At 42.3% G+C, this 19,978-nt stretch overlaps 1 protein-coding gene across 1 annotated transcript in view; it reads right to left on the bottom strand.

Annotated features, from left to right (window-relative positions):
- DPY19L4 (dpy-19 like 4) overlaps positions 1–19,978 on the bottom strand; it is a 113,436-nt gene that overhangs the window by 31,433 nt on the left and 62,025 nt on the right. Inside the window, exons 11-13 of the mRNA XM_030216760.1 lie at positions 10,975–11,048; positions 6,461–6,619; positions 70–189 (exon numbers count right to left, since the gene is read on the bottom strand). Coding sequence (XP_030072620.1) covers positions 70–189; positions 6,461–6,619; positions 10,975–11,048 — 353 coding nt within the window. The remainder of the gene's footprint in view (positions 1–69; positions 190–6,460; positions 6,620–10,974; positions 11,049–19,978) is intronic.

Raw genomic sequence — 19,978 nt, 5'->3', positions numbered from 1 at the left:
TGTAAGTGTATACAGATCTAGTCACAGAAGTTTTGCCATGACAAAGAGAACATATATATTTTGACTTACCCTTCAAATACCATTGTAAAAGAACCCAAGAGAGCTGAATGGATTATATGATAGATGACCTCCGGCCTTGCTCCAATCTGCCCATCCTTCAGAGTAAGTTTCTCCTTTAAGGGCTCCCCACTGCAGTTAGTTGGAGGAAAAAAGAGCTGAGAATTAGTGCACAAGCAGGCAAAGCTCATAAAGCCCATCAAAGGCACATTACTGACTGACATTCATAAAGTTCATTTCAGTGGAGGCCTTTTGAATCCAATCAAACTTTAAAAAAAAACCCCAAAACAAACAAAAAACTCCCAACATTTTCAAGCTTCTTCTGTAAAAATGTAAAGGCCAACAAATCATGGACGCTATGGTTTTTACTGGATTACTCACAGCTTGTTTTGCCTTTATTTTCAACCTATCCAAGAGGTCTACCACAACCACCACATTACTTTATGCAAGCATTTCTCAGAAAACTTACTAAACATATTACTGGGGAACCCACTACTGTTCCTTTATAAAATAACTCACAATCTGCTGTTATTTAAAAAATAATATTTCTTCCAGAATGGGGAAATGTTACCTTGGTGGACAGAACCTCTCCTATGAAAGAGTGTTCAAGAATAAGTGAACACAGTATGAGGCTCCTGAAGGGTAAACTCAGGAGAAACATCAGAAAATATTTCTTACACCAGTAAGCTTACTGCAAATAAAACAAAACAATTGTAATAAATTTACTGGTTTAATATGTCAAGAGTGTTTAAATACTGCAGCTGAAATGCTGCCTGAGATAACCTAAGAAAGAGAACAGAACAGGTACAGCTCACGGATGGAACAGAAAAATAAATTATAACCATAGGGGACATGGCAGATTATGTAAAAAGAACTCGGTTGCTGTGTGATAATATATGGAGGAGGACTTGCTCATGTATGCGAGGGAAGTTTGCAAATGTTTTCTTAAGATGTATAGTACTTATCTGGCTAATAATGAAAATATTTTTTTAAATATTTCTTCAGAGATGGTGATTAAAAAAAAAAGAAAAACAAAACAATAGAATTACATAAGGTTGAGCCAAATACAGAAGACTGCTGGTTGTGCAAAAGTGAGGGAAAACCCACAAATCAACTCTGGTCTATGGCACAGCACCCAGAAAGAAACTAGGAAGACTACAGGAACCATAATACAGAGCCACACCATGTGGAGATTTCAAGGGTCATGGTTTGGATGGGATTTGAGCAGGACTAAAATCTATACAGGTATGGGAAAACATTCCCATCAGAGTTTTACACCAGTTCACGTGTAGGCTTGTAAAATGGGGCCTCAGATAAGCTTCTGGCCATCCTGTAAAGCATTTCAACCCCTCCTAGGGAAAGGGGGAAGTGAGAGGGAAGGAGCTTGGATCCTTCCAAGTATTTCCAAAGCTATTTTCTCCTCTTAAATGTTTTGATAAATGGTATCAATAAACTTAGCTCAACTTAAGCAGTGACAACTGGATCAGGAGCTTAACCAGACTATTCAGCCCAGATCCTGCACAGTGAACCATCACCATCTGATGGTGACAAAGAAAACACAGAGGGGCTCATTTTCAGAACAGAAAAACATTTTTAAAAAATAGCACAAAGAGGCAGATGGATTTTTTTTTAATAAAAAATGTGCAAATAGCTATTTTCAAAACTCATATTTCTGGGATAAGCAGCATAAAGTGTATTGAACTTTTTCGGGATCTTGCCAGGTATTTGTGACCTAGATTGGCCACTGTTGGAAACAGGATGCTGGGCTTGATGGACCTTTGGTCTGTCCCAGTGTGGCAATACTTATGTACTTATGAGTTTCTATGCAGTTTGTCTAAACCTCAAGGGGATGTGTTGGAGGTGTGTTTTGGGCGGGCTAGGGCACGCTTATGATTTGGATGTTTTTCTGCAATAATGGAACACTGTAAAATCTTCCAGGGCAAAAAAATAGGACTTTTTGGCTAGATCTGTTTCAATAACAACTAAAGTGCCAAAAAGCTGCCTAAACTGACCAGATGACCACTGGAGGGATAAAGGCATGACCCCTCCTCCTTAATTCCCCAGTGGTCACTGAACCCTCTCACCCCCTTAAGATATGAAAGTGACAGTACATACCAGGTTCTATGGCTGCTGCAGATATAATGGTCATTCCTCTTAACAGCAGCAAGCTGGTCCCTAGTGGTTGGTGCAATACACTGTAGAAAAGGGGACCCAGGACCATATCCCACTCTAACTAGTACACACGTGGTGGAAGTGTAAGCACCACAAAATACCTACTGAACCCACATATAGGTGACACCTGCGGGCATAAGGGTTATTGTTTTGGTGTACAGTTGGGTACAGTACATTTTTTGCTATTTTTGGAGTGCTACTACTACTTAACATTTCTAGAGCGCTACTAGGGTTACGCAGCGCTGTACAATTTAACAAAGAGAGACAGTCCTTGCTCAAAGAGCTTACAATCTAATAGACAAGTGAACGGTCGGTCCGATAGGGGCAGTCAAATTGGGGCAGTCTGGATTCACTGAACGGTAAGGGTTAGGTGCCGAACGCAGCATTGAAGAGGTGGGCTTTAAGCAAAGACTTGAAGACGGGCAGGGAGGGGGCTTGGCGTAAGGGCTCAGGAAGGTTGTTCCAAGCATAGGGTGAGGAGAAGCAGAATGAGCGGAGCCTGGAGTTGGCGGTGGTGGAGAAGGGTACTGAGAGAAGGGATTTATCCTGTGAACGAAGGTTACGGGCGGGAACGTAAGGGGAGATGAGGGTAGAAAGATAGTGAGGGGCAGCAGACTGAGTGCATTTATAGTGCATTGTAGTGCTCACCATACAAAATAAGAGGGTTGTGCTATGATGTGAACTTTTATGTGAAGTTCACTACAGTGCCCCCTAGGCTGTCCCCACTGTTGGCCACCAGACATCCCAATGGCTTGTTTTTGAGCGTTTTTCCATTGGACGTTTTCTGTTTGAAAAAGAAAGATGTACTGAGCACAAAAATATCTAAAACAGGACAATTTTCAAACCAAAAAGATAAATACGTTTTTCTGGTTTGAAAATGACCATGTTTGGAACAGGATTTTTGGACATTTTTTGCAAAATGTCCAAAATCGGATTTGAACATCATATCGAAAATGTCCCCTTTACATGTCTGTTCCTGCACTGTTTCCTTATGGGGCGAATCACACAGAACTATTTTGTTTCTGTCTCTGCTACTCTACTGACACAATCCACATGTTTCAGACTGGTCTGATGTGTATGCTAAGGAAGCTGAGCTTTAAAAGCAAATAAAATTAAAAAAACAAACAAACCACTGGCCAATTGGTAACCAGTACAATATCCACAGACTAGAGGAAATATAGTTTTTAGGCCTTGTATTAATCAATCATCTTACTGCTGCTGGCCTTTACTGCTCTCCAGTAACCTCAAATATAATATGTTAAAATGATCTCAATATGATATAATGGCTGCAAAGATAACCTTCACAAATTCAATTCTGAAACAAAAATCTCTCTCAATTAGATTACATAAAATCCCACCCTAGCCACACTCACAGAGGATGTGGTAACAGCATATCTGGGTTCAGAAAAGGTTTGGACAAGTTCTTGGAGGAAAAGTCCATAGTTCGTTATTGAGATTGACATGGGGGAAGCCACTGCTTGCCTCGGACTGGTAACATGGAATGGTGCTACTAACTGGGTTTCTGCCAGGTATTTGTGACCAGGATCAGCCACTGTTGGAAGCAGAATACTGGGCTAGATGGACCATTGGTCTGACTCAGTAAGCCTATTCTTATGTTCTTATGAAACTTGAATCCTACCCAACACTTTCTCCCTTCAACTAGACACATGATCACACCTGCCATATCATCACTCCGAACCCACAAAATCTCTATCTTCTGTAATATAATTTTATATTTACAGAATTTTTCACATATTAACCAAGCAATCAACACTTGTATAGAAAAATGATCATACAGAGATACAAATAATGTTAAAACAAATACCACCAGCCTTACAATATAGAAAAAGCCAAAAGAAAGAAAAAGATCAATCAAGTACACAAATTATGAGATCCAAAATTAAATAAATAATTTACCGCTGCTGCCGGCTGCCGTAACCCCGACTGGGTAAGTCAAGGTCAGCGTTGCTGGGCTGATGAACTCGGAGGGGACTGCCGAACTGAGAGGGGGTGGCGGGGGGCTTGGAGCGGGGTCAGCGTTGCTGGGCTGCTGAACTGGGAAGGGACTGCCGAACTGGGAGGGGGTGGCGGAGGGCTTGGAGGGGGGGTCAGCGTTGCTGGGAGTGGTGCGGCAGGCGCTGTGTGAGAGAGTGAATGAGTATGCAGCCTTCCCTTCCCTCCGAGGGCGGGGCAGTGAGAGTGAGTGCGATTACGAACCCAGGAACACTACATGGCTTCACTGCCACGGAGTCAGCTTCAGAATGCTGGAGGTGCAAATTATTAGATCTTTTGATGCATTTGTAAAAAGTAGGATATCAAATATAATCAAATCCATGTCATGGTCACATAGAGCTCCCTCCAATTTTGTTGTTTTTTGGTAATGCCCAATGGATGGAAAGCTTTTGACCCATTGTGGTATCTTAGGTTCTAATAAAAGAGTGAGGCTTTCAAGTGATCTCCCTTCATTCAGCTTTTTTCCCTCCACTAATTTGCCTAGATTTAGGAGCCTATATTAAACTACTCAAGATTGAAAACAGTGCTAAACATCAAACTATTTCCCATCCTAACTCCACCCTTTGAGCCACTCACTTTTTAAGCAACTAAATTTAGGCACTCAACCCTAATCTGTTATCAAAGGGGCCAGTTCAGGCACCCATGGGAAGATGATCAGAAGCTCTGCGCTGTTCCATACAGTGCTCTAAAAACAGCACTGGAACAAGTGTGGGGCAATACCGCCCCTATGATCAGAGATACCAGAGTGCAAATTTAAGAATGGTATTTAATGTTGATGAGTCAGAGAAACTGAAACAAATCTCTGTAAACCTGGAATATGTACTGGGGCAAACTGAAGAGTGGCAAATCTCCTGGACCGAATGGTATACATCCCAGAGAACTGACAGAATTGAAAAATGAACTTGCAGAGCTATTGTTAGTAATATATATATAATTTATCTTTAAAATCAAGCATGGCACTGGAAGATTGGAGGATGGCCAATGTAACGTCAATTTTTAAAAAGGATTCCAGAGGTGATCAGGAAAATTATAGACTGGTGAGCCTGATGTTGGTGCTAGGCATAAAATATATGTAAACTGTCCTTGTACCCCAGAAAGGCAGCATAACAAATCCATGACCCTTTACCATGGAAATCTGTGTAGCACAGTGGGAAAAGGAAACATCAAAATGCATAAATGAAAATAAATACAAAATACAGCTATTAAACTCGTCCACAGACAGAAAAAATTATGATCATATCACTCTTCCCTTTATTGCTGACCACCGGCTTTCAATAGCATATAGATTCCCTCACAAGTCTCTGGTTCTATGTCATCAAAGAGTTCTCCAGTCTTCCTTCATATTTGTCCGGACTTTCTGCTCTTGACAACAGTGTCTCCTTAGTTGTTCCTTCTTTCCATCATGCTTACTTTAACACCAAAAGGACCTACTGTTTTAGTGTAGTTGCCTCTTCGTTATGGAACAGCCTCCCCCTTACCTCCAGCTCAAGCAATCATTTGAAAAATTTAGACCCTTCTTAAAAACAAACATACTACTTTTCTCAGGCTTTCCCCCTACTTCCCAAGGCTAGTCCTCCTAATCTAGCTTATCCATTTCTCTACAGCAGATCACGTTGGTGTCTGTAGAAGCACAAGAACAGCACTGAACTGGACTGACTATCATCCTCCTGGTCTCCCCTCTCAATTTTCCCTTGTTATGAATTGTAAACTTTCCTAGCCCTTATCCCCTTCTGTGTCAGTCTCTTAAATGTAGCTTTTATTGTCTATACTTATGTTTTATGCTCCCCCCACCCCATTTCCTTTAATTTGGACTTGTTAACCCCTTAGATTTTCACTAGATTGGAAGTATATCAAATACATTGAACTTGCACTAGAATAGGAACCTTGCTCATGCCAGCAAATAAGAAATGTTTAAATTTCTGAACAGTAAGATTCTGTTTACCATTTAAATGTTTAATATTTTGTATCCTTAATAAGTAGTTAGAGGCTCAGAATGAGGCTATACCATTTTACTAGAAAGGGGGAAAGATGCTTGGAAGAGTCCTCTAGCAGAAACCAAGACAGCATTCAAGCATGCCTGAAACATGCACCACAGGTGATGAGGTCAAGGCTAAAAGGTCAGTCAAGATATAGAAGGATGCAGTCTCTAAGTTTGCTGCAGCTGAGCAGGATTGGGACTGAGAAAGCCTTACTTATTGACAGCTACACTATTACTTACCAGATTCTCCTAAAAATCATTTGGCTCATGGAGAAACAGCAGACAGTGAACACCAAGCCATAGAAAGGCAGCAGCGAGGACTGTGTCAGTCGCAAGAGGGTGTCCGCAGAGGGGCTTTGCAGAGATTCCTGGCACAGTAGCCAGCTTGTGGTAAAATTACTGCACACCAATAATAAAAAGAAACAAAAGAATGACTTGTGATGTTAAAAAAAAAAAAAAAAAGACTTTTTTTCATAAATTCATATTGCATTGTTGCACAGGAGAAAATGAGACCAGCAGAGATTTTTCAGCAACTCTCATGGCAGCAGTGATCACAAACTAGTAGGTCAGACACAGTCCCATGCTTAGATAGTCTGATTTGTAATGTCTTTCATACACTGCATGTTTGGGCAAAACTAATCTGTAGCATGGAGTCCATGGTAAAGTCAAACAAAGGTGTTCCATTAGCACAAAACTGAAAAGCATGAGAAGCAGTGCCAACGACATGCAGGTGAACAGCAGTTGAGAAGATGCTCCAAGATTCAATCCTGTACAAATATATCCCTTTGTGCATTCATCAGAACTCTCGCACCTACTTTTGCTCTCTCCTTGGATTTTAAATCAGGCCAATTTTCAAAACTCTGTACCAATTCTAAAAAGAGAAAGACTTCTCTTTTTGAACATTTTCCAGGAGAAAGTAGCCCTCCAAGAGAATGTGCACCTGCTGTTTCTGGGAGCATTTTCTCAAAGAAAACCAATGTGCATAGTTTTGAAAATGCAAACCATCATGCGTTATTGCATCCAGCAACCTAGTCCTGTCTCAAGTCTGCCTTTGCTTCCCAGCAGGTGAAAGTAAAGGCATTTGGCCTGATATTCAGCAGCACTTATCTGGGTAGGAACCACTCCAACACAGATAAGTGCCATTCATGGGGCCGTACCAGGATGTTTAGCAGCATTATCTGGAAAATTCTGCTTAAAATCATTCCTGACTGCCCTAGAACCATTCAGATAAGCACCAGGACAGAGCTAGAAGTTTTCCAGGTAATGGTTCTGAATACATGTGGTACCTGAAAAGCTTCTGGCCATCAGTCTACACCTGGATATTCAACGCTGGTATCTACATTTTGGCCAGTGTTGAATAAGTACATAAGTACTGCCATACTGGAACAGACCGAAGGTCCATCAAGCCCTGCATCCTGTTTCCAACAGTGGCCAATCCAGGTCACAAGTACCTGGCAAGATCCCAAAACAGTACAATACATTTTATGCTACTTATTCTAGAAATAAGCAGTGAATTTTCGCCAAGTCTATTTTAATAATGGTCTATGGACTTTTCCTTGAGGAAGCCATCCAAACCTTTTTTAAACCCTGATAAGCTAACTGCTTTTACTACATTCTCTGGCAACGAATTCCAGAATCTCTCGGTATAAATCTTAAAACCCACGGCTGGTATTTAAAAGCAATGCCAATTACAGAGTCCAGAAGGGGTGCTGTGAGAGGACTTCCAGATAGGGAGAGATCTTCACTGGTAAGAATTTGCTGGGAAATTGGGGAAAGTAGACTTAGAATTAAATAGGTAACCTCAGGAACTTATAAAGTTACTCTGCTCACTTAGCAAAGGAGTTTGTATGCTAAGAAAAACTATTCCTTAAAGTCTCTGTTACAGTTCCATAGGCTAGCATTTAAGGGGGCTACTTTACAGTTACCACAGTATCAGTATAAAGCGCAGTTAATAGGCACAGGAAGCCTCAGTTTAGACTTTAATTCCCTCCTGTCCACCCCTGGCATCCTGTCCATCTCTGATTTATAGGCCCTTGAACCAATTAGGAGGCTACAAATTTAGTTAGGGCATCTCTATCAGCCAGTAATTGGCTCTTAGAAATACAGTCTACTTAGATCCATAGAGAGGAACCTACTAATATTAAAATAATAATAATAAAGATTAAATATTGGCAAAGACTAAATATTAGCATTACCGAACTAGCAGTCTTAGAGGACTTTAGTTTACATATTACCAATCCATTAGCAACTTAAGAAATCATCAATAATAAGATGCAGGCAACAATCCAGCAGCAAGATGGGGACTATCCAGTCTTTTGCACTGTTGTGCTGATGCTCAGAAGCAAATGCGGGCGCTTGAGGACATTAGTGCCAGACTAGCACCTGCATCTGCCACTGTTCCGAGTTGGCGAGCATATGAAATAACAAGCTCACCAGCTCTGAACACAAATTGCATTCAAATGAATGCATTAAGAGGGTCTCCCACATTCCTCCCTAATGCTCAGCTGGCAGCGCACTAAACAAGGGCGCTCCTCCTGCAGCAAATCCTACGCCAGTTCAGAGCTGGCATTAGGGTTTGCCAGGGCATTGGGGAGACCCCAAACACAAGGGCCTGAAGGTCCAGAGGACCCCTTGACCCCCCCCCCCCACAAATACATAGAACCCTGATGGTCCAGTGGGACCCTTGTCAGACCTGACCTGACCCCCCCTTCCCCAAAAGCTAGCCATGGTGGTCTAGCATTGTTCCACCTCCAAACTCCCTTGTAACTTCAAACAGAAGAAGAGACTAACATTCCCTCCCTCCTCCTGGGGCCCTGCCTCAAAATGACAGCACCCTGCCCATCCTGGGATGCATTGGGCGGGGCTTAACTCATATGGTAGGGAAGCCCTGCTCAGCATATCCCAGAATACACTGGCAGGATGCCACCATTTTGAGACGGCGCCCATTTTTGACAACGGTACTTTCTGTTTGAAAGTACGAGGGGGTTTGGGGAGGGGGGGACAATGCTAGACCACTAGGGCTAGCTTTCAAGGGGGGGGTCAGGTCTGGCAAAGGTCCCACTGGACCACTAGAGTTCTATGTATTTGTGGTGGGGGGAGGTTTGTGTGTTTGAGGGGTGAGGGGTCTGGTGGTCCACTGGACTGCCAGGGTTTTAGGTTTTACAGGTCTGGGCTGGAGAAGAGCCACTCCAGAGGTTATATCAAATCTGATCACGTTATGATCACTAAACAAGTGGCCGCAGCATCAATACCTCCTATACCAGATCATGCACTCGGCTAAGGACTAGATCTAGAATTGTTCCTCCTCCTTGTTGGTTCCTGAACCAGCTGCATCTCTAGCATGTCCTGACCCTCTTGATCATGTTACATCACTATTAAAGCAACATCACTGGTTATCGGTCATTTACAGAATAAAATTCAAGATCCTTACTCTGGTTCACAAGACTGCCCAATCTGGTTCCCCTCTATACCTTTGATCTCACATTATACTCTATACTCCAGTCCACACTTTTCGGTCACTTGATGATTGTTGCCTTTGCCTCCCTTCCCTCTCCGTGGCACATCTCGAGTCCACTTGACCCTCAGCTTTTTTAAAACTAGGCACCTTCCTTTTGGAATTTCCTCCCCAAGGATCTACAACTGGAATTGTCCTATCCCAAATTCAAAGCAGGTCTAAAAACAAATCTGTTCTCGTCTGCCTTTGACACATAATTTTATTGTACTTCTCTTTCTCCTAGTTTTTACCCTATCTTGTTGTTATCTTTCCTATCGTCATTGTAGTTCCTGTCCTTTTCTGTCATTGGATTTTCAGTATAAAACAGAAGTAAAATATCATCCGCATTTATATGAAATGAGATCCCAGCTTCTTTCATAGTAACATGTTACTATGATGGCAAAAAAAGACCTGCATGGTCCATCCAGTCTGCCCAACAAGATAAACTCATATGTGCTACTTTTTGTGTATACCTTACCTTGATTTGTATCTGTCATTTTCAGGGCACAGACCATATAAGTCTTCCCAGCACTATCCCCGCCTCCCAACCACCAGCCCCGCCTCCCACCACCAGCTCTGCCACCCAATCTCGGCTAAGCTTCTGAGGATCCATTCCCTTGGAACAGGATTCCTTTATGTTTATCCCACGCAGGTTTGAAACATGGTTTATAAATCAAGGGCTCCTTTTACAAAATTGAGCTAGCGATTCTGGAGCAGCAAATGCAATGAAGATCATTCAATTCCTATGGGCTTTATTGCATTTGCCATGCCGGAATCACTAGTGCGGCTTTGTAAAAGGAGCTCCAAGTGACTAAAGCCATGTCCAGATGAGAAAAGAGATGCAGGTGGTGTTGGGGATAGTGAGAAAACTGACAGACGGTGGTGGAAAGGCTCAGATGGTGCCAGGCTGGAATCAGACAAGATATGCATTTAATAACAGTACACTGCAACTCTCCACACAGTATGAGGCTCAATTACATTACAAACAATTTATAAAAACATTAGAGCTTCTTGCTTGTATTTCATCTCACAAATCAGATGGAAATATCTGTCAATAATTTACTGGAACCCATGATTTATTCTACTCACTTCAAGCATACCCCACTGAAGTTATTTTTGAGCACATGCTTAGAGGCATTAATACACTGATGCAAAATAAATAAAAAACAATACTGTATCTTCTAGGAAAATTAAAATAATGTTTTTACACAGTTTAAGAATGAGATATTTTAAATATTGAGAGGTACAAATTTAAACTTACTTAGTCATGCTTAATCCAAATTTTGCTTCAAGAAATTGCAAAATGTGCCCATTTTCTTTGTCAGCAACCAGTGTCTGGAAAAAAAAAGCCATAGACAAATATACACATTGATATAACAATCAACAGAATCAGTTAAGGTCCACTCAAAATAAAAATAATAAGGGGGTCGATATTCAAAGTGATTTAACCAGCCAGAAATGGCCGCTGACTGGTTAAATCACTTGCTCAGGGCTACCCGCTAATTTTCAGCAGCACTTAGACAGTTATCACCGCTGAAAATTAGTGGTTAGTGCCTAAGTGAAAATCAAATATTTTGGGGGCGTTCTGGGGCAGAGTCAGCACTTAACCAGCCAGGTTAACTGCATAAATAGGACCACATAACACACACAATCCTATCTTTATGCAGGTTCCATACCCGCTTAAGTGCTGAATATTGACTTAACCAGCTATGCCTTAGCCGGCTCCGCAAAAACTGTATATTCAATGCCAAAGTCCAGGCATGGCCCAGCATTGAATATCCAGGAATAATGCTGTTAGCAGTCAGCAAAATGCTCACCGCCTGAACAATCAGCCCTAAATAAATAAAACTACAAATCTCCAATCAGCCTCCATGTGTCTCACTGTGGGTCAGCACCATGGGCCAGACAGCTGCTGTGTCAGAAGGCAGACAGAAAAAAACCGTGCTTTTCAAATTTTTTTGATGCAAACAAAAAAAAAGAATCCAGAATAATTTGCATTTGAATTCAGCTCTGAAAATGATCCTTCCTAACCCCAAACAGTGATAAGATTAAGGTCCCAGAACAGGATTATATATAATCACACTTGAACAACTGCTTGCTTGCACCAAAAGCATTTGACATTGTGGTGTTGTCAAACCATGAACCACCACCAGCCCTCCTCCCTCCCCCCCAAACACTACCGCAACTGCCAGCCTCCACATGACAATGTGGCTCATCACCTGCCTCTATTGTAGCCACCGTCTCTGCCAAATCTTGTCCCAGCCACTACCTGCATCTCCTCAGCACCCAACATCCCAACAGTCTATCTTCAGCTGTGACCTAACCTGAAGGAAAACTGCTATGACTGTTGGGCCTGCACTCCTCCAAGGCTTTAAATGGTCCTGTGCCTGCCCTCTCACTGACTGCTGTGCCTGCTGATGATGCTGGCTAAATCACTGAACAGAGATCAGGTCAGGAGGAGGAAGAGAGGGCTGGGGGAAGTAGTAGACAGCATGGGGAAAGAGGAGGGGCAGGAAAAGAACTCAGGACACAAGGGAGGGAGAAGTCAGGCAGGAGAAAAGGTTATATGGTACTTTTCCTCCAGATGTGACACATATTGATGGACTCCAACTGTTTCTTTTCAATCTCTGGTACAATGTCTTCAAGAGATAGAGATATATTGCTATATTCTGGTTGATGCTCATGGGGCAGGGGAGGAGGGTATGAAGGAAAGAGAGAGACTGGGTACTGGGTGAAGGCTGTGGGAGGGGGTATGAAACAAAGAGCAAGACTGGGTGAAGGCAAGGGGGGATATGAAAGAGAAAGGCTGGACAGGAAGAGAGAGAGAGAGAGAGAGAGAGAGAGAGAGAGAGAGAGAGAGAGAAAGAGAGAGAGAGAAACAGTAGGTGAAAGCTGGGGAGAGGGTATGAGAGAAAGACCCTGGGTGAGGGTAATGACAGAAAATAACTGGTCATGATATGTTGAGGTGGCATGGGGAGAGGAGAGTTGGGAGGGAAGGTCTCAGCGGCTGGCTCCTGAAGTTTTGGACTAGCTCCTAGATTTAACAAGAGGCCTGAATTATAATGTTTAGTAAAATTTGAAAGCAGAAATGCCATTTTTTCAATGTGTTAACACAGTTTTAAAAAAATATTTACTCAAGTCATATAAATTTAATATTTATTAATAACCTATGGTATTTGTGGCCCTGGAGTAGACTGAAGAAAATGCAATATATCCCTGGCCAAAAAGGTTGTGCACCCCTGAGATGTATATTTTCATCCAAATGATTTTCATCTGAAGTTACTTTGGATTTGATTTATTATAGAGTTCTTATCGTCCCACCAGATTATATGAAGAGGTTACTAACACTAGTGACTAGGCCGACTGAAATAATAGATCAACAAATGATATTGATGACAGGATGCAAGTGAAATATAATAAAAATACGAAAAGGATCACTGATGTTGGCCAATTGAAACACTGAATAACTACAAGAAAAAAAATATCCAGTCAATCTCAATCAAAGAAATAGCTATTCATCCGCCATCTAATCATCAAAAAATAAAAATTCTCAAATCATATAACAAAACAAATAAAAAACTAAAACTTAATAATATATATTTTTTCTTATATACATTTTCTTTGATTCATTTTGAATTTTTATTATATTTCACTCACATTCTGTCATCAATATCATTTGTTGATCTATTATTTCAGTTGGACTGGTTGCTAGTGTTAGTGACCTTTTTTTTATAATCTCTTTTTTTATATTCTTCCAGTGTTAGCAATCTTTTCTTATTTTTATATGGTTGTATTTTACATTAGTTTAGCATTTCATTCACATTTCACTTTTATCTTAATATTTAGTGCATCTACTTGATGTTTATGTTTAAGACATGAGCAACTGCATATTCATTACAGCTTTTGGTGATGTTTTTCTGACATCAACTGCAGCGATATTATTTATTTTTCTTTCGTGACTTTTATATTCATTTGAACTTGCCTTGTTCTGAAAGGTACCAAATGCTGTGCTGAATGTTTATATACACATAAAAAAAAACTATACAGCAATCCTATGGGCTCTTATGGCGTTATCGTATTTGCATTTTTTCATTAGTAGCACCTACAAAATTACTACTACTACTATAAATCATAAATTATTTTATACTTTTGAGGTTCTGTATTTTTGAGATTCGGACCTGTAAGTCTGTAGTGTATGATTTTGTTAAAAAAACCTTTTGGGTTGTAAATAGTCTTTTAAAATTATTATTTTGGAGCCAACATTTTGGATGAACTTTGACCTGTGTATGAGCATAAGTAACTCTGGCTCCTCTCAACATGTTTCTTCCAGGGATACTGAAGTGTGTGGTAAAATGTTGCCATCTTCTGGAGAGCAGTGGGTTATTTCTTTACTATGCTTCAGCTTTGTTTCTCACATCAGTTATATATTAGGCTTAGGTTGCCACCTTCTGGTGATAGATGGTAGACGTAGATATTCCAAACAATTTAACTGTTGTGGTTTGGTTTTTGGTTCACAGATTTAACTTTTGAGAAAGATACTGTGCTGTTTTTACCTGGTATGTTGCCACAGTCATTTGGCCATCGTGAGTTACCTGCTTATTTAATTCATTCTTTGATACATTTTTTAGTAGTAGTAGTATATATGTGGTCGCTCAACAGCCTTTTTCTATTTATCATTTTTTGTTCTCTAACTGTATATAGTGGAAACTAGTGTATACACCCTTTAAGTCTTTTGGTGATGAAGATTAGAAATAGGACACGTACCTATGCAGTAATCTACTATATTATACATGTATATTATGACCATTTATGTTTTTGTTTTAATGATATATGAATTTTATTATCTATTGGCTATGTCCTATATATTTATTACTAATTACATTTTTATATACATGTATATATATATGTAACATATATGTAACATATATGTATGTTAGTCTCTATATGTCATGTTTTCTAGCTTTTATTCTGTATTTATATTTTCATATATGTAACTTTGTTATTGTTTTATAACCCCTGATGCAGCCCCTTTGAGCGAAACACAGCTAAGGAACCAGTGCATGATACACACATTTGAGTCTTTATGTCAAGCCATCCGCTGAAGGGGTTGATGGTTAGTAACCAGCAGGAAATGTCACCCCAATAAACAATATTGGAACGTTTCCAGGCCCACTTAACAGTTAGACCCTCTTCAATCACCGCATAATTCTTCTCTCTTGGGAGCAGCTTAGGGCTAATGTATGCCACCTGGTGCTCTTCTCTCTCCAATTCCTGATCCAGAACGGCCCCCTAGGCCAACCTCTGATGATCAGTTTGCATGATGAACGGCCGGTTGAAGTCTGGGCTGACCCGCACTGGATCTGAGCAAATATCCCTCTTCAGGGGTTTGAAAAGCAAGGTCCAGTGTATCTTTCTGGAGCCTTCTTCTGTAGGAGGCAAGTTAGCAGTTCTGCTTTCTCAGTGAACTCTGGAATAAACCGGCAGTAATAACAAAGGCCAAGGAAGGATTGTACCTGTTTCTTCATCTGGGGTACTAGAGCCTGAGTGAATGCTTCTACCTTCCAGATTTGGGGTCTCGCTTGTCCTTTCCCTACCCCAAATACTGGGTTTCTTGTCCTCCCAAGATGCATTTTTTAGGATTCGCTGTTAGCCCAGAAGTCCATAGACTATCCAATACTTCTTCTACTTGGATGAGAAGGGTTCTCTAATCCTTACTGTAGATGACAATGAGAGGCATATTCGATATGACATCTAAGTCCGACTTTGGACGTTTTGCAAAAAAACGTCCAAAATCTAAATAGGAAAGTCATTTTCAAAAAAGAAAAAAACGTCATCTTTTTTTTTTTAATACTGTTTTGTGATTTGGATGGGGGTTTTTTTTTTTTTTTTGGGGGGGGGGGGGCGGGGTCCATTTTCGGAAAAAAACTGTCCAAGTGCAAAACGCACATAATCAATCCATTGGGATGTAGGAGGTGCCACCATTTTTAGTTGACTGGTCCCCCTGACATCCCAACAGCAATAAGGCACCTTAGGGGGCACTGCAGTGGACTTCATAAAAAGCTTCCAGGTACATATCTCACCATTGCTCCCTTACCTTGTCTGCTGAGCCCCCAAAACCCACTACCCCAAACTGTACACCACTACCATAGCCCATAAGGGTGAAAGGGCACTTATATGTGAGTACAGTGGGTTTCTGGTGAGTTTTGGAGAGTTCACAATTTCCTTCACAAGTTTAACAGGTAGGGAGAGGTAAGAGCCTGGATCCACCTGTCTGCAGTGCACTGCACTACTACTAGACTACTCGAGGGACCTGCATGCTATTCTAATGGACTGGAGTATAACATCTGAGGTTGGTATTGAGGCTGGCAAATAATGTTTTTCATCACATTTTTTTTTTTGGGGGGGGGGGGGGGGTTAGAGAGGGTTAGTGACCACTGGAGGAATAAGGGGAGGTCACCCCTGATTCCCTCCAGTGGTCATCTGGTTATTTAGAGCACCTTTTTGTGCCTTATTCGTTAAAAAAACAGGTCTAGCTCAAAACGTCTTCGTTTTAGTCCTGGACATTTTTGTTTTGTTCCATTATAGCTGAAAAACATCTAAGTCTTAAGAACGCCCAAGTCCCGCCCTGAACACGCCCCTGACAAGCCCCCTTGAGATTTGGACATACTTCTGACAGACTTCATAGAAAAACGTCTAAAAATAGGTTTCGAAAATACTGATTTGGATGTTTTTGTGAGAAAAACGTCCAAATGCTGTTTATGCCACTTTTTAGATGTTTTTCTGTTTTGAAAATGAGCCCAAATGTTATCTAAGTAAGCAGACGTGTAAGTCTCCATGTGGTTTAAGTAGGCAGTCCACAAGGTGCTGAAAAGGTAGCTGGAGCCCCATGAAGGCCAAATGGCAACACCCTGACCTGGAACAAACCCTGGGGCATGGAAAAGGCTGTCTTCTCCTTGGCAGCTGAGTTGAGGGGTACATGCCAATATCCCTTGATCAGGTCCAAGGTCAGATGAATTTGGCTCCTCCCAGTCACTTGATGAGTTCATTTACCCTCAGCATTGAATAGGCCTCTAGTTTGGAGACGGCGTTCACCTTCCTGAAATCAATACAAAACCAGATACTCTCGTCCAGCATTGGCACCAGCATAATGGGAGCTGGCCAAGTACTGGTCGGCTTCTCGATGACACCCAGTTCCAGTGACCTTCTTTGAAAAGGCCTGCTGCCGTGCTTCTGAAACCCAATAGGTGAGTTGCTGGACTACCACTCCCAGCTCACTGAGAATGTCATGTCATGAATTGCAAGTTGGGTCCAACCTGGCAGTCTGGAGAACACGTTATGATTCTGGCGTAACAACTGCTCTAGGTTGGCTTTCTGCAAGATGGTGAGCTCATTGCCAAATGGAACTTGCATGGGCTTGGCCTCCGTCGGGACCTCTGGCACAAAGTTGTCTCTTTAGACCAGTTCTGCAGTCACGGGGACCATTTCTTCAACAAATTAATGTGGAAGATTTTCACCTTGTACCTCTTGTCTGGATGGGCTATAATTGACAGATCCTGACTTTTCCACAGCTTCATAAGAACCTTACCACTTGCATAATAGTTTATTCTCTGAGGAAGGTAAGAGGACTATCCCTTGGCTGGAAGGTTCTCTGTACTGTTTTCTGATTGTAAGCTTAAGCTTGACCAGCTTGAACCTTCTCCAAGCAGAGCTTGGCTGCCTCACCAGCTTTCTTCAGGCTCTTCTGTATTCAAGCCAGGTTCCTTCCTGGGTTGAGTTCCTCTTCCCAAGCTTCCAGAACCACATCCAGGATTCCTCTACGTCTTCTCCCATATAGCAGCTCAAATGGAGAGAATCCTGTACAACTTTACCTCTCAGATGGTAAATAGTACATATGGGAGTAGAGAGTCCTAGTTTTTACTACTACTACTACTATTTATCATTTCTATAGCACTACCAGACATACACAGCGTTGTATACTGAACATGTAAGAGACAGTCCCTGCTAGACAGAGCTTACAATCTAATCAAGCATCTACTTGAGAGTTTTGTTGAAGCATTCCACTAGACCATCTGTCTGTGGACGATAAAAGGATATCCACAAGGTCTTTACTTTCAACAGGCACATGCTTGCTTTATGATTCTAGACATAAAGGTGGTGCCTTGGCAGGTCAGTATTTCAGCAGGGATCTCCATTCAGGAAAAGACTTCTCACAGTGAATTAGTCACCTTGGTAATTTTCATATTACACAGGGCAATGGCCTCTAGGTAGCGAGTGGCATAGTCCAAAATAGCAAGGATATATTTGTTGCCACGCGTGTTGTGTTCTAGGGGGTCCCCTGAAGTCCATGGCTACTCTTTTAAACTGGGTGTTGACAAGGGGCATGGGTATGAGAGAGGCAGGTGGAACTCTCGCAGGACTACTCAGCTGGCAGGTTGGGCAGCACTAACAAAAGAGCTCAACTTGCTTGAATATCCCTGGCCAGAAAAACTGGGCCAGTATTCACTCCCAGGTCTTCTCTTCCCTCAGGTGACCTCCTAACAGGTGACTATGGGCTAACTGCATAACCTGCCTACTGTTATCACAGCCTGTGGCAGGTCCCAAGACATTTGCTATCACCTAATTTTTTGCCTATTAGAGGCACAGCATGATGATTTGAGGTGTGGTCTGGCATCATTGGGGGGGGGGGGGGTGAGGTTTGAGTCCTACTGGGCTGCCTTCTGCTGTAGGGCTCACTAGATCCCTCTCTGGTAGTAGAGCTCTCTCGTAGAGCACTTGATATTTGGGGGGGAGAGAGGCTGCTCCAAGTGAGTACACTGAGGGCCATTTGGACAATTTTCTCCCCGGTGTCATCCCTTTTTCCCCCTCCCCCATCTAGGGGGGGCAGTTGTTACCTGGAGGATATGTCTGAGATGTGGCACCAACGTGATGACATAACAGGGAACCATGGAGGCAACAATATCAGAGCTTTTTGCCCCTTGTCTGGCTTTGGGCATACAGGATGGGTTCTGGCCCTGTTGGAGGGCCCTGGGTGAGCAGGCACTGACTGGAAGGTGGTATAGTACTGCACTGTTGCATGGATGGGGCCATTGTTACCATTTTTGTCAAGGATGTGGGTGTGTGCACCCAATGCCTATGTGTCCAACAGCTGGCTGAGAGATGCCAAGGGACCTATCCTTCTGGCCACATCTGCTGGAACCTCCAGGAGAAAAGCAGTTTTCAGGCATTAAAGTGGGAAACCCAAGTTTGGGAGCATCTATCTGTGGGGTACTCATGCTGTTTTAGGGCTCTAACTGATGGCAGTGGCTGCACATCACTATGACTCATGCCCATGCTTTGCGGGTGCCTGGAGGGAGGGGAAGTGTACACAAGTAGGAAATTCCATAAACAGGGGCTGGGGGATCCACTATAATGTGGAGATTTCAAAGGCCCCCAGCTTGAGCCATGAGGGATATCTCACAGGCAGCATACAGAACTTTGGAGGTGGTATATCCAATGAGTGTGGGTTATGGGGCATGACAGTCCATTTGGGGGGGGGGGGGGGGGGGGAGGACGACTGATGCTGTGATGGCCCTCTGAAGTCAGTGTTAGAGAATGACACAGGGACGGGAAACCGCAGTAACCGCGGGGATGGGGACAAACATTGTCCTCATGTCATTTTCTAGTTGGAAGGGTAGAGAGTGGTGGTGGGAAGGAGGGTTATTATAGTTGCTCATTGTTATTATTGTTTTCTATTTGTAATTTATGCACAACAGTTGCACAGCATATTGTTCCTTTTTATACTTTTTTTAATAAAAAGATTAAAAATATAAAATCATAAGTGTCGAGGCTTCTGTAGATTAGGACAGAGCCCACAGGGCGGGGGTAGGGCCTGCGGGGATGGGGCAGAGACGGAGACAGAACCTGTGGGGACAGAGACAGAACCCAAGGGAACAAACTTTGTCCCCGTGTCATTCTCTAGTCAGTGTACTATTATCCTTGAACACTCCTTTGTCAGATACATGTTTGGCTTAGGGGTTAAGGCTGTGTGTGCTGAATGCAGGGAACGTGGGTTTGATTCCCACTGTGGGTGTTTGGGGGTTACTGTTTTATTTCCCCTGCCACAGCTGCTGCAAATGTGCTGACACACTGGGCACTTTTGTATTGGTCTCTGGAGGATGTTGTCCACAGAGCTTCTTCTCCTCCCTTTCCATGTCATCTCATAACTTGGGGATTGGCTGCAACACATTCTGGTAGATATGAGGGGTTGTGGGCACACTGTAATGACG

Source organism: Microcaecilia unicolor, chromosome 1, assembly GCF_901765095.1.
Source record: "Microcaecilia unicolor chromosome 1, aMicUni1.1, whole genome shotgun sequence".
Taxonomy (NCBI): Eukaryota; Metazoa; Chordata; class Amphibia; order Gymnophiona; family Siphonopidae; genus Microcaecilia; species Microcaecilia unicolor.
The sequence above is the reverse complement of the archived record's forward strand: the minus strand, read 5'-3'. Positions and strand labels throughout refer to the sequence as shown.